At 40.4% G+C, this 16,301-nt stretch overlaps 1 protein-coding gene across 1 annotated transcript in view; it reads right to left on the bottom strand.

Moving 5' to 3' along the window:
- LOC124166447 overlaps positions 1 to 16,301 on the bottom strand; it is a 33,297-nt gene that overhangs the window by 2,951 nt on the left and 14,045 nt on the right. Inside the window, exons 6-7 of the mRNA XM_046543977.1 lie at positions 1,937 to 2,098; positions 693 to 806 (exon numbers count right to left, since the gene is read on the bottom strand). Of these exons, the coding sequence (XP_046399933.1) occupies positions 693 to 806; positions 1,937 to 2,098 (276 nt within the window). The remainder of the gene's footprint in view (positions 1 to 692; positions 807 to 1,936; positions 2,099 to 16,301) is intronic.

Genomic DNA, 16,301 nt, shown 5'->3' on the forward strand with positions numbered 1-16,301 from the left:
CGAGGATATTTCTCTTACAACTTCTGTGCATGGCATTTTGAGTGGGCGACCGACATCAAAAGTCATGTACTCGTATGCCATAGAGAGCCGTAAGGAATGAAGGATGGACAGAAACCTGGCGTCGGCATTAGCCTACTCTTAACGAAAGGCGGACAACAATACAGCGGACGTAGAGCTGTACTTGAAGTGCCCTCCACACAACGCTCAAGTAAGGATCTGAAATTTTTTTGCCAACTTTGGATTTGAACCCGAGCCCAGAGGGTGTGAAGCCACCACACACTGGCCACCTCACCAATACGACCCCTCCATAAAAATTTGTGAGCATCTGGATTTCCTCTCTTTGGCCATATTCATTTAACCCAATTAGTAGCTGAACCTCATTATCCCTCTTGAAAAAGTATTCCAATGACCGACGGCCACCAAAAATAGACTTTCCGTGCTCTCTCTTCTCTATTTTTTTTACTAAATATCAACTTTTCAAATTTCCTCACGCCATGGGATAGAAATAAAATCTTAGGATTTCATAATCTGAATACGAACAGAAATTATGCTAAAAATTTTTAGGCATTAAAAATTCAAAGGAATAGCAGTGCCGTAATGTTAAATGTGACTTTGAGAACTGATCTTTTTCCGCTGAAACGGGAATAGAGCTTAGTATAGCGTAGAATGTTTGAAGGAAAAAATCCACTTACTTTTCTTCTGGCTTGCGTCTGATCCTTTGGAGAGTGGTTCTTAACGTGCTTCCTCAAAGAGCTGGGATCCGTGTAGCGTTTACTGCATCCAGCAACCTGACATGCATACGGCTTCTGTAGAGAGACAGAGAAGATCGTCGCGTTTTAGTAGTTGTGGAACACGATTTTCGAGACTGTTATTCACGCATGATATTTTTCGCTAGAGGAAAGAAATGGTAAGACTAGGAAGAAAAATTCTGATAAAATCACTGATTATGATTACGTGAAAAAATCAAAGGCACGCCACTCGCTTACCTTTTCAGTAATTATCAAATACATTCCGTAATTGAAGTCAAATCACGTTACTTTCGCAAAAACGGAGCTAGTTTCGTCTATCATGGCAGAAATAGATAATACATAAGAATTGGATTTGTAGGTTCATATATATATTTCTATAAATTTTATTAATAATTTATGGGCACCTGTTACTTTGATGAATCTTGAATGAGGATATTGAACATATTTAGTGGAGTAAAATATCTTCATCATTATTGATCGTCAAAATCTTTTGCGCAAGATTCATATCTTCTAAAATTCTTCACTGTAGGACATGAATGAAAATAAACATCGTTAAAAATGTAGGAAAAGACTTTGTATAGTTTCGCAATCAAAGCGTGACTTTAATCAGTAACTCGACAAGTGAGATTTGATAAGAGGCAATATTTATATCGAAACATAATTAGCGCCCACACTTTATTTTCCAAGTGATGAAAAGCTTATTTTAAACTTTTTAGTGAATTGTATAGTTTTTGGAAAAACGTGTTTTTAACTTATTTTACTATTTTTAGTAGGTAATTATGTAATCGATTAAACCGGAGATATTTTAAAAAATCTTCAACAAAATTTGATAGCTAACGCCATGTATTGATAAAATTTTAAACTTTTTTCCAAATGGAAATCATTCATTTCATTATGGAAGACATCGCAAACTAGCAGCTGTGCAAAATGTCCAGCCGATACGACTTTGGGAAGTGGGATAAAAATCAAATACAAGATTCATTCGATGAAAAAGACGAACAAGTTAAGAAAAAGCGTGAAAACTTAAGATAAAATGGATCGCTTACCACTCATCTTCGCGCTCCGGACATTTTATAAAACCGACAAAAATGGGCCTCAAGTCGTAGCGGAAATAACACCTCAATGGGACAGACTGGCGCCTCGTCTTATTATTCCCCTTGGTTGAATCAGCAATGGGAAGGACTTACCGTGTCAAAGTGCGTCCTCTGGTGCTTGGCTCGATCAGAGCTGTTGCTGAACGCCTTTGGGCAGAGCGGGAACTGGCAGGTGTAAGGACGCTCGCCTGTGTGGGATCTCTGGTGAATCTTCAAGTTCTCCAGGCGGGAAAATGCCTTCGGACAGCCTTCATACTGAAGATGAAAGAAGAAAAACAGCCATAAGCCACAGAATTTCTTCGAAATGGGAATGTGTAATGGAAAAATAATGATGTGTTCTATATCTATGCATGGGCGAAGTTTATTTTGGGGGAGGCCAGCTATTCCGCCGATGGTTTAGCGGCTATGGATCACGTTCTGCGAAACCAAACTATGGTGGTATTCCATAGTCCGTATGTGTTCTAGGAGAATTTGTTTAAATTAACCTCTGAAAACAACATTTTAAGTACTCTAAGACTAATATTTGTTTGAAATTTTGATGCTTTTATTTTCAATGTACCTACTTTGTTATACAGGTTTCGCACTTTTTTTTCGAAGAAATCATTATTCAAGTTCAAAACTCCGCCCGTATGTGTGTCAACGATGTTTCAATGCATAGTGTTTTGTTTGGTACTACAATATTCGAAGCCAATGCGTCATCAATAGGTACACAGTTTAAATGACCAAAGCCAGTGTTTTTTTTCAAGCAAGGCATATGAACAGCAGGCTTTGTTTTATTAAGTTTGTACCTGATGATAACGCAGTTACGTCAATACTAGTAGTTTTTTTAATGAAGACATTACGAGTATACAAACCAAGTGCTTTGATTTTATTGAGGTTTGTACTTGATGATGACGCAGTTGCGGTGTTTCTAGTGGTTTCTTAATGCAAAGACCTGTATCTATACGACGTGCTTTTGTTTGCTAAAAGTTTCTCCCCCAAAGCGCCCTGCGCCGCTGATTTCACTGCCATTTCACTACCAGGCAAGATCAAATGACTATGGTAAAGGGAGATTTGCTCTCGATTCACGCCGTTCGAAGCAATGAGCAATGGGTTCGCAATCTGGAGCAATCACATCATTTGTCACTGCCATACACAACGCTCATTTATGTTGCCAGAGGTCAGTTCTCCCGCCGCTAAGACGATTAACTGCTGTGTCTAACATTGGACCAAAGAACCTCATGAATGACACAACTAAACGGTCTTCTTGATGCATTTGTTTTTCGGTCGCCTCGGGCGAAAGGTTGTTGACATTCCTTTCGCGAATTTAAAAGGCGAGAGCAAGTTGAATGAGCTTATTTTGGGCGCAAGGAAACCAGTTCGGCCTACCTTGAGAAAATCAATTACGCTGTATAGAACGGAACAGATATATTTCAGAGTGACACGAAGGGTGTCATTTTAGAACCGCGATGATTCCCAAACTCCAAAGAGAGGATAAAATAAGAAAGATATATCGTTTTACTTCTAGATGAGATACGGAGGAGAAGGTATGGATAGAGAGAGAGCACTTAGCGGGGAGGGGATGTTGAAAACAGTGTTAAAGGGTATACCATCTAGTACATAATGTTGGGTAAACCCGGAAGAGGAACGAAGGGAATAGAATTTTTAGGAAACATGAAAGAGAGTAGGTATTATTAAGAATAGGGTGGTTTCCTATTATTTTTTTATTGCTTTAATCGAAAGATTATTACTCCTGGAGTACGTATTTCACGCTTTTAGATTTTTAAATGACAACATCTATTTTTCGCGATTAAATGAAAAGTGAAAATTTTCAAGCGCGCGAAAACGTGACGCTTAGGTATGAATGCCGGGAAATATCTCCGTACGTCGTATTTCTGGTTCCCCCTCCCGCCCGGTGAGGTGACCTTGAGGCGAGGCTTAGCGTCGCAGGATGCTAGCGGATAGCTGAGTACCTTGCTGGATGGTAGCGCATGGCTTAAAAAAGGTTTATTAATACCTTATCAAACGAAGAAAACTTTCCGAACTTAGCCAGTTTTAATAGGTGATTATTAAGACATGTTTCCTTGAGCTCTGTGCCTCATGCATGCATTGGTAACCTCAGACGATGTATAACTCCTATGCTCTCGTGTAGAAACTAGGTCCCTGTGACGTCATGCGGAGTGGAATCGCATGGGCGCCAATCTGGCCTTTTTCAAATGAGGATAAAATTGACCCTTGCCATTCGTCTAAACCGGTATTTCAGATACCAAATAATTTGTGTATTATGAATACACTAATGGTGGGTAACGAATCGCAATCAATGCCTTTCGTTTTCTTTGATGAAGGAAACTACCCTATTAAAGAGGGAAGTGCATTAAAGAAGGGGAGGCTTCCAGAATTCTTCTTAAGTACTCCATGTAAACCAATATCAATCAGTAGATTACTATGATAATAATTATATCGCTTTAAATAATGAAGGTTTATTATTATGCTCCATAAAAACCTTCGCCGGACGTAAAGGTATCGGAATTTGCTTTTCCTTCATTCAACGAGAGTCAATTTTTCTGATCTTAGAGAAAGAGAAGACCACCAAAAAGAGTATTGGAAGGTAACACGTGATTTGCAGCTTAAGTTACTCGCGACACGAAAGAAGGGTATGGAAAGGAGGGTGGAGAGAAACCTGGCATCGGCATAAGCCTGCTCTTAACGAAAGGCGCCAAGGGGACCACGGCTAAGCGTCCCATCCGACGGACGGTGTGTTGCGATTGAAGTGCCCTCCACACAAAACTCGAGCGGGTGCTGGGTGACTTCTGAAAATTTCCTGCCACCACCAAAGTCTGAAACTGGTCCCGCGGGGTTTGAATGCAACACGCTACCCTGCACACCAACCCGATCCCATTGTTTTTCTAAAATATGTTCATATTATAAAGTCCAAAGGCCATTTGCGCCATTGGGGAAGGAAATTGGAGAGAAACCTGGCGTTGGCATTAGTATCCACTTAACGAAAGGCATCAAGGGGACCTGGGAATGACGTTCCATGCGACGGACGGATTGTTTCACTTGAAGTTCTCCCCGCAAAACTCTAGCCATTACACCAAACCCTAATTTTAACAGGGGTGCGCTCAAAAATACTCTTGGAACAAAGGGGAAATAGTCCTAAACACGACTATGAGCGCAAAGGTCTGAAGGGCGAAGTGTTGACTGATATGCTATGCTATCATTCCGAATAAGTTCAACATATTCAGGCTTCAATTGGTGGAAGTTAGACATATTTAAATAAATAAATGATCGTAGCACTTTTCCACATTTATTACTGCGTACGGCTCACAGAGCCATCATCTGGTACAAGACCTGTTGACTGTTGAGCTTCAAGTGACTTCCTCTCCGACACCGGCGAAATTTTAATCCAGAGGGATAGGAGACAATTTTTTCGTATGATAGGATAGGATTCGAAATAGGGTTTCTCAGGTTGGAAAACAACCCCACACCAAGGGAAGACGTGGTCCAGAAATATTTCTCTAAATAGGGCGGTTTCCTATTATTTTTTTATTGCCTAGATCGAAAGATTATTACTCCTGGAGTACGTATTTCACGCGTTTAGATTTTTAAATGACGATATCTATTTTTCGCGATTAAATGAAAAGTGAAAATTTTCAAGTGCGCGAAAACGCGACGGCTAAGTATGAATGATGGGAAAACTCCGTGTGACGTCGTTTTGGTTCCTGCTGCCGCAAGTGAGATGACCTTGGGGCGAGGCTTTGAGCGCTGATACGACGCAGGATGCTAGCAGGTAGTAGAGTACCCTGCTAGCTGGTAGCGCTTGGCTTAAATAAGGATTATTAATACCTTATCAAACGAAGAATACTTTCCGACCTTAGGCAGTTTTAATAGGTCATTATTAAGACATGTTTCCCTGAGCTCTGTGCCTCATGCATGCATTGGTAACCTTAGACGATGTAAAACTCCTATCTATTCGTATAGAAACTAGGTCCCTGTGATGTCACGTGGAGTGGCATCGCATGGGCGCCAATCTGGCCTTTTTCAAATGATGCTAAAATTGACCATTGCCATTCGTCTAAACCTGTATTTCTAAAAACAAATAATTTGTATATTATGAATACAGTAATGGTGGGTAACGAATCGCAATCAATGCCTTTCGTTTTCTTTGATGAATGAAACTACCCTATTGCACTCTGAGCCAATCCACAGGTTTCCATCGTCATACAAGAAATTCGTGGGGGGCAAGCGTGGTTCCTCCGACTGTTTTCCTATGGATTTTTTTTGCGGGGGTGATGAAGATGAGAAACGACCTTGGATGGGGTCTTAGAAGGGCGAGGGGAGCGATCACAGTGTATATAACAGGTTGCCGACCTCGCCGTAACATCGACATGTTTCATAAGCACCCACCGCGCAACACATGGAACCGCGCAAAAATCACGATTTGTTTACTCCGCGACAAATTTCGTGTCACCCAACGTAGATTTTTTGCCATAATCCCTGGGTGGTTAGTTCATTGCCCTTTTCCTCTTGGTGGTAAAGTTTTCCTCTTTTTTCGCTTGAGCCTGAATGACACGTTCATTTTTCCCGTATAAGCCCAGCAATCATTTAAGCTCTGCTTTTCAATGATCGGGAAAATGATTGCTTGAGCCATCATTTGCTGTATCACTCGGTAATTTGATGGGCCCTTGATGATTACAATGTTCGTAGTCATAAAGCTCAATGACGTCGCCATAATATGTATTTGGTATAGTGCGCTGATTGGCTCTGACTGTATTTCACATGCGTGTTCAGTGATGAAAAATACGACAGTAACAAATGAAGGGAATAATGATGGTGATCCCTATAATGGCTGCAATCCCTGAAAATGATGACGTCCGAGATTCATCATTCGAGCTGTCATTACCGCTACACCTGAAGTTTTCCGAGAAAATATGATCGTTTGATTCAAGTATTATGCTCATTACCTCGTTTAGGATTTTGTTACCTGTTCTCTAAGAGTTTATTGAGTGTCTCACCGTTAAGTATAGGGGTTGTCAAGGTGGCTAAAGTGTTGTATTCTCTCCCAATCTGTCTGAAATCGTATCCCGCCGACATAAGAGATTTCGCAGAGACTGCCCGATACGTGATTGAGTGCTTTGTAGAGGGCACTTCAAGTAGAACACTGTTCGTTGGATGGGATGTTAAACGGTGATCCCCTCGGTGCCTTAAATCATAAACAGGCTTATCCCGACGCAAGTTTTTTCTCCACCATTAAATTTAATCTCTTGAATGAATGATTTCTGAACTTACATCTGGAGTATGAATACATCTCTGTGGCAGTGAGGAGTGGACGACGTCAGCAGCGTAGAAATCACGGGTAGAAGCTTTCGAAATGTGGTACGATATAAGACTGATCAAGAGCAAATGGATATATCGTTCAATACGGAAGTTCTAATAAGAATAGATGAGAAGATTTTTGAAAACGTTGGGTAGAAGAAGGCGCAATCAAATCGACCACATCATTGGTGAGACTCGATGCCATAATTACCATGTCATGATGACGCGATGGACTAAAGAAATTATAGTTGAAGGGCAGGTATAAGGGAAAAACGGCTGAGGTTGTCCTCGGAAGAAATACATAAAGTTGGTAATGAAGGATCTAAAGTAGTAGAACTAGGAGGGGAATAAAAGATAAGCCGATGGGATATTTGAGTGGAAGTTTGCGTCAAACCAATCTGTTGACTGTTGATGATGTTGGAAGAGAACATTTTACGTTAACCTGTTCGAGTTTTTAAGGTTACAGTAGCATCTCTTTGAGATCGCGCGTGGTTGCCATGGCACCCACAGTATACACGCCTGTGCTTACGCCAAAATATATACGGCGATTTTTTTCACAACGCCCCACAGTAAACGCGCGCACATTGCAATGACATGAATGTATAAGCGGGCACGTTTTGCTCAAGGCATTCTGCGAGTATGTATACGCTCACCCATCTTCAATTTTTTTCAACCCTTTTGGTGCTGTTGCCCTTTCCGTCTGTTTAGGGTGCGAAAATCAAACACGGAGCAATGTTTCGCGAGCAACAGGCCAAGTTGAACGCCCTGCCGTGACATTGGGCGCTCGCGAAAAATGAGAGTCGCGTAGGGGAGGGTGGGTGGAGGAGTGCACGTGGATTTTATTCGGATCGTGGTTTCTCTCCGCGAGAAAACGAGGTTAAGAGCGCCCGCGGCCTTTGCGGGTCGATCGAATACTCTTCGCGCAAATGAGACTAAAAGATGGATTATACAGGGTGGCATAGGGGGATTTAGTGGTGGGAATCACTAAAAGACCCCCCAGACACTTGAAAAACTGACAAGATTTTTAATACGCTTATCATTACGATCGTTTTATTTCGTGTATTACAGAGCCTTAATCATTTAAGCCTTGAGACAGTGGCGGAGCGAGGGGGGGTTTTGGGGGATAACCCCCCCCCCCACAGCTCTGAGAAATGTTTAAGTTAAATCCATTTTACATAATTAAATTAATATTACTTATATACTAATGTAAAAATTAATAAAACATCCCTCAGAAACCCGTAAAACTCACCATTTTAACCATTTATCTTAAACATTTTCTGCGGCAGGGATCCCGCACGTCCCGCTTACTCTGGTGGGTATTCCATACCCCCCAGTATTGGTTGCGCCTAAAACCCCACCTAGACTTATTTCGTAGCAGCGCCCCTGCCTTGAGCAGAAGTCAAGAAGGCATATTTACCGGGAATTGGTCATTCGCTAGACAGCCATCGAAAAAAAATCATCGCCCAAGTGGGAAAGAGGCTCGAAAAGTATCATTATTTTAAATGTAGCTTATTAATATTTCCACATTTAAATAAAGAGAATATTTCGTGTAGTAATTGCTGTATATGTTCTTTATCTCGAATATGAGTAGACCGTTTACCTGTCAGACCCTTAACTCGCGTAAAATATGCTCTTATTGAGTTCTACCGAAGAGACTCCCAACCCTGGTGCAAGAATATTTCCCGAGAAGCGCATCACGAAGGATCATCGGTGAAGATAGTCGATCGTCCAATCGGCCTATGATGACACGCATCGGGTCGCAAATTCGGTATCTAATTCCATGTATGGCGAAAGGCGGTGCCGAGAATATTTTTACCTCCCAACTCCTCCGACAGAACTTCTTTTGGACCCTCGACATTCCACCTACGTCCGAAAGGAAAGATGGAAGGAAAAATTAAAATAAAAAACTGGACGATAAAATAATAAGGACGGACAATAAAAATAAGAAATAAAAGACGAACGCGGGAACGCGAGAGTTGCTTGCTCGGGCGACTTCGAAAACGCTTCCTTTTCTGGCTTCCAAAATACGCCCACTTTTTTCTTCGCCGCCAACATTCGCCGATCCACATCACCACGTCACGACAGCCTCCACGGGAAAAATTCTTCGGGTACCAAAGGATAGAGGCGCAGGATCCGTGCTCATGACGTAGCCACGGGGCCGTGTGTGAAGGGAGAGGGCACCCTTCGAAATGAGGAAAATAGCGAACACAATTGAGGCAGAATAACAGAAATAATTAGCGATAAATTATCCCTAAAGATCAGTTAGCGTAATAATCCAGAACACGTACGTTAATAGCGGCGTGCATGGATAAAATTACCGCGGCAACAGGTAAATAAGCGCGGAAATTTGCGTATGGTCAGGTCGATTTTGAATTAAAGGGGAAATGTAGCAAGGAATTTTAAAACTCAGATGTGGCGTTGTCCTTCTGCAGTGCTTTATGCACTCATTATCCGTATGTTATTAATTTAAACCGCGAATCATGGACATTCTTAAATGAAAAATAACGAGGGATATACTATGCAATGGATGAGTTAACTCCGGGAAAGGCCAGTGGCGGATTCCGAGTGGGAGGGTGACAGGGGTCATGAACCCTCCCAAAATTTTATCAAAAATTTTTCATTTTCATTGGCTTAATAGTTTTTGTATCCTTGTGAAGGGGTACAGGATTTGCATATGCAAATACCTGGCTACAGCTCCCAAACGTGAGAGAAATTGAGTTATATTTATCTTATTGCACTCCCTGCAATACATTTACACGGGAGATCATCCCTCTCCGGTGGAGTATTTCGTACTCCGCGAACCCAGGCCATGACCCCTCCTCCCCATATCGATGCCGAATCCGCCCCTGGGAATGACACACGTAAGAAATAACTTAATTACAGAACAAAGTGTGCGGCAGTTTGCGATTAGTTCTTCAGAACAATTAGACGGCGACCAGTCCACGCCATTTTTTTCTGTAAACGCCCACAGCTATGAAGTTGTTTTCTCGTAAAGTGCTTAATTTGTAATACGAAAAAAAGGGTTAATTGCAAGCAGAAAAAAATTGTTTGTTGCAACACGCATTGTTTCACGCAGTGCCCTCTTCCGGCGAAGATCCACTGATAAAATTCGTGATCACAAGCAGGTATAATGCTATAGCGTGGGAAGCAGTCGGTGGAAGTGACGCGTTGCCTCTCGTGGTCCAGCCCACGTCCGTCCCGACCACTCCTCATGCGTGCCACTACAAGTAGGCCGGGTTGGGTAGGCGGGAGAGCAGCGTAACGCCTCTCGTTTCGCTCTTGTTTCATTCTTCTCTTCGTGACCAGATTTGAAGGACGGGAACGAGCGTGGACGCAAGCTTAACGGTTCGTTACGAAACGAGAAGTTGACGCATGTCAAGGTTATGTCGGGATAATTAAGGGAATACCATAATCAATCTGTACATTTATCGATTCATTTTACTCTAAGGTCCGGTTATACAACGTCTAAGTTAGTTTATTTTCGGAATATGAAAATAGGAGTTAGCAATGTCTCAAATCATCTATTAAACTAAACGTCATTCTGAATTAATTTAATTTGACTTCAAATTTTCTCAAGTTATGGGTATGACAGAAGTATCTGTCTAATCAAACTATGCATTAAAAATAGGGGCTAAGTGTTCTTAATCGGTCGTCCAATCATGAATTGAAATTGTTAAATTTTTTGGTAATTGAAAAGTTCGATATAATTTCCATCGATTGTAATGATGTTACAAAGAAAATAAAAAGCGAATTGTGGTCAGTTAGGATATCTAGGAAAATAATGAAGTGAGTAAGAAGTACAGACTGAATTATTGGTAATACTGAATTAAATACTGAGCTCAAGAAATAAAATTGTAAGTTAATGTGCACCGCTTAATAAAATCAATGATGCAGTTTGCAACGGATGACAGCCATCATTAATACTTTATTACTTGATTATAGTTACTAAAATGCGTGCTGTGACTTAAAATACATCATTGACTCACTAACTTCATAGTTATGAAGTAAGTTTGGTAAGAATCAGTGGCGCAGAGAGTAATCCATTTTACGTAATTGGATTAATATTACCTACATAATAGTGTAAAGATTAATAAAATATTCCCCCGAAAGCCGTAAAACTCTCCATTTTGATCAATTTATCTTAAAAATTTTCTGGGGGATGGCCCCCGCACCTCCCGCTTACCCTGGCGGTATCCTGGCGTTCAGTATTAGTTGCACCTAAACCCCCCTAGCCTTAATTCCTACCTGCGCCCCTGGTAAGAATGGCCACGTAATATTTTTATGGAAAAAGCCAATTTTGAACACAGATTGCATCAATAAGTTGTTTGCCGTAGTTAAAAGTATTTATTATTTGTAATTATTGCTTTTTTCAACGTCTAGGCATATATATCTCCATATTAGCCCATTAAGTTAGTCGATTATGTTTTTTATAAAATTATAGCTTGAAGAGCCAAATTCTGAACGCTAGTCGGCAGAGTGCAACGAGAAGTTTATGTATGTGAATGCTCACAAAAGCATACGGAAGGGAAATAATGCTCATTGGACATGGTCTAAGGCATTTATAACATCTGGAAAATACAAAGAAATGAACATAATCAGGAAGAAATAAGATTATGGCCGAGAAGTGTCTTGCCGATGTGAAGCAAGATGAGATATGCGACAAAATAAATTCAGAGTCGGAGTATCTCAGTGAAGAGCATGGAAATGGAGAAGTGGGCGAAAATGCAGCGACATAGTTTAGTGTTAGGAGAAGATGAAATTTATTTAAATATCGGATTAAACAATTCGAGAAATCTAAAGATAAATTAACCTTCACACCTTGGAGGAGGTCATAAATAATTGATCACCCTTTTACATGAGGGGGTAACGTTAGAATATTCATAAGGTCTCATTAAGAAGTCGTCACGTTGTGGATTGATTTTCCGCAGATTCGTCGCTCCGCGATTCCATGTACTAACTGTTCAATTCTCCACAGGTATCCGTTTTAATATATTCAATGATTCTCCATGTCGAATAAAACGAGAGATGAAGTACTGACATTGTACTTGATCGTGTGAGGGGTACAAGCAGATAAATTGATTCCTTCTCCCGGTGAACCCTCGCGGAGTTTATTCCATTTTTTCACATTTTCCCTCTTTCCCAAAGATTCCTGGCCATAAAGAAGACATGTGATGACCGCTAACTGGGTCACGCCATTCTTCACAAGCTTATAAAGATTCTACGAGGAATATCCGGTAGCTATATTCCCATACCGGAATCGTGGAACAACATAACCGGTATCTTTAAGGGAAAAAATCCTCCTCGAAAGACAATGGGCTGGTAGTGGAGAGAAATCTGCGGAGGGTCTAACTTTACAAAAAAGCTGTTTTCTGTCACACGAGAAGCGTCAAACAACGTTACCGGGCTACCTCTATAAATTTGAATATTGAAAATTTCCATGGCTACATGAGATATGAATTAACGAGGAAATATATCTTAGGAATGACCAATTCTGTCCGCATTGTATATTTACAGTAACATTTTTCCTACTGTCCTAGTAATCTATATTACAGATCATTTAAATTTTATTGCTTTGTGTTTTATGTTCGCCCAACATATGCATCATTATAGTGTGAACAATCCAAAAGTATAAGTATAAAAATTAAAATAAACTAGTCACAGCCACAAAATAATAATAATCGAAATTGCAAATACTGAAAATGGTAACTAAATATCACAGTCGCAAAAAACATAAAAATCATTCTAAATCATTTCACAAATAGATTATTAGCTTCTTTTAAAAAGTAGTATTTCCTTACATATAATTCCAGTTCGTTGAAATGCCAGTTATGTGTTAAACAAATCCTCTGCTTTGGCGAATTTGCACAATAATTGATAATCACCATTGGTATGTGAACGGTTTTCTTTCGCCTACTAGAAATATTTGGAGCTATGATTCTTATTTCTCTTAATAACTCATTAGATAGTGCTTTATTGATGACACCATGAGAAAATAGCATATCATTTACGCTTCTTCTATTTTGTAAAGTCTGGAGATCACGAATGTACTTATTAAAAATTACTTAACCTAAACTTACATGGATCTTTTCCTCCCCAAGGATCTACATACGCTAACGGTAGCTTTATATTCATAAATGCAGTATTTGGTAATGTTCTCCATTAAAAATGAAGGGTTGGTAATATTACGTGATAGCCTTATCATCCGAGGAAGAAATTTTCCTAACTCCTGCCCTCCTTTATATTGCTTGGAAAGGCTTCTGGTTCCATTATTTATTTTTCGGGGTCCCACTGACAATGAGCAACTTTTCCTTTCCCGATTCGCCGGCAGTTGTGAGATTCTTCGAAGTGGGCGGATAGCCTCGTGACGTCACCCGCGGCGGAGTGGACTTCCTCTCACGCCAGTCGGGCGCCGGGGACATTGCTAGAATTCCGGATGCAGTGACCATCGGCTCGAGTGCGTCTCCTCGACAAAGGAAGCATAATGAGTTTTCAGGAGAAATCTTCTATCCTTCGGTCGGAAGAATCCGTTTTCCGTCATATGCAATCAACAAATAAAGGCTGGTTAATTTAAAAGTTTAGCAATAAATTAAAAAAAAAATCTTCGCCCTCTTTATTTATGTATGCATGAAAAATATAGTGTAGATCGTCAGTATGGGTGATTTAAAAAAAAAATTATTTGCCAAAGATTTCGCTAAATAAGCTATAAGATATAAGATCGAAAGCAAAAAAGAAAGTCAGCCTTAGCCCTGATGACAATGAGGGAGTTTCTCATCGAAACGTTGGCCTTAAACAGTCTTACCCGGTGCCAAAACCGAGAAGATTTCATCAAGCTATGAGCCGTATGTGTTCTATCCTCATATAATTCTTTCTATGTATTCCTGAAGATGGAATCCATTGAATTCCGAAACTTTGACACAGTGGGGTAGCCAGGAATTTCGTTCGGGAGGGGGGTCCGAAACCAGGGGAGAAGTAGAAAAAAACAGGGTACTAAATAGAGGGCTTAAAGTTGATTTTTACACTTTTCACTATCGAAAAAACTTCATTTGTCAAAGAAATATTTTGCAAATTCACGATTTTTCAATATTTTTTTCTTTTACGAGGAAAAGTGATTGTGCTTTTACATTTCAGGGGGCTCCGGACCCCCTGGACCTCCCCCTCCTACGCCACTGCTTTGGCAAAGAATGATTTGTAATCACCCAAACCGAGGACCTACATTCAATATTTGTAATGGATGCATGATTTGGGGTAATAAGTTGGGGTTTTCAATGTTGCCTCAGCAATTGGTTACTCCGCAGACTTCTTGACCGTTCTCTTTAGTATTTAATCAGAGGTAGTAACGAGACACTTCGTAAAAGTAAAACCCCATTGGAGCCAGGGTGGCAGCTAAAAATTAAGGCTAGGGTGGGCTTTAGGCGCAACTAACACTGAGGGTGGGGGAGTCTAGGAGGTATAGAATACCCACCAGGGTAAGCGGAAGATGCGGGGGCCCTCCCCCATAAAAATTTTAATGTAAATGGTTGAAAATGGTACCTAAGTTTTAAGGCTTTCTGAGGAATATTTTATTAACACTTACACTATTCCATAAGCAATATTTATCCAATTAAGTGAAATGGATTAAACTTAAAAATTTCTCTGAGCTATGGGGTTTTATCCTCGCTGCGCCACTGATCGGAGCCACAAGATCTTGTACGAGAAAAATTATCGTGTGATTCTGGCTTAAGACAGGGCTATTCAAAGTTTTGAATCGGTGAACTTATATAGAGGCTATGTTACTGGCACAGGGCCATGGTGTACGAGGGAGTGAGGATTTATCAATGGGGACGCATGTCCCTATTGATGGCTGGCTGGTCAACTTGAAAGTCGGCACACGCTGCCCTTTCAAGACGCCACTGCATGCGAGAAGAAGAAAAAAAACAAAAAGAGACTCGACTCGCGAGCCTGGTCTCTTAGTCCTTCCGGACACCACTTGAACCGAATGAATGGACCGACGCTTCTTGTTCTTCATTTTTGCCTTCGTTTTTCATTCGCGAAAGTGCGTGGCAAACGTCTTCTGCTTCGTATCGTGGAAGGCCACCTGTCACTTACGGAAAAAAGGAGCCATCTAATGGACACTTGATCAAGTTTGGCTTTTCGCCGCCCGAAAAGAGACGAGCGTAAACTCTTCATTTCAAAAGTAAATCTTTTGGGTAGCTCCTTAAGAGCTAAAAAAAAACTCCTTTTTTGATTATTTTTTCCTCATTACTTTTCCATAATTATTCAATGAACTATACCAGTAATTTTTTTAACCACTTTTTAGTCTGTTAACCATTAAATTTGTTTGAAAATTCAACACCTAAATCGAAATTTCACCTGAAGATACAGAAAATCGGTGATTATAGTCGTAATATCAAGTATGATTTTGCGGTTGAGCAAATATGTAAAAATATGAATAGAATGTATTTCCACAAATCTAAGCATAATTTTATTTGTGCTTTGCCTCAAGAGGGCGTTAAAAATGGTTAAGAATGGAAAAAGTGCTTTAAAGAGCTGTAGTGTGGAAGTTGAGAAAGGAGGAAGAGAAAAAGTTAGAAATCTCTGAGATATTGGTGTGGCTGAGAGAGGAGATTCTGAAGAAGACAAGGAGGAACGACGAAGTATTAGATACAGAGGATTTGGTGAGACTTATGTAAACTGCACGTTCTCTAATACTCAGGCAGTGTACTTTACAGTGCAGTTTACATAAGGATGACCTAACGGTCGGAACGCGTTGTACGGTAGGAAATATACCTATGGATAAGTACCATATGTTTCTCGTTAAGTAACTAAACATCATATATTTACCTATTTCTTATCTTTGTTTTATAGGATTGGGGTATAGTTGCTATTTCTAATTTTTCTGGGTTTTCAAGGCTACTTTAGCGCTCTATGTATCTGGACCACTATACACACGCCTATATGTGTGAAGGTAAGTATAAATATTGGATAGCCATAACGAAATATACTAAAGACTAATGACTACTGATGATGTAAGCCCTATATTTCAGCAGTCAAACAGAATGCTTGATGAGCAAGTTCACGGATTAACTCCCGATGCAAACCGATATCCCACCACTTCCGATGTATTAATAATGGTTGACGTTGCGTTTTCCTTTCACTAGAATCAGCGGACATTAATGGCATGGCC

Source organism: Ischnura elegans, chromosome 10, assembly GCF_921293095.1.
Source record: "Ischnura elegans chromosome 10, ioIscEleg1.1, whole genome shotgun sequence".
In the NCBI taxonomy this organism is placed as follows: domain Eukaryota; kingdom Metazoa; phylum Arthropoda; class Insecta; order Odonata; family Coenagrionidae; genus Ischnura; species Ischnura elegans.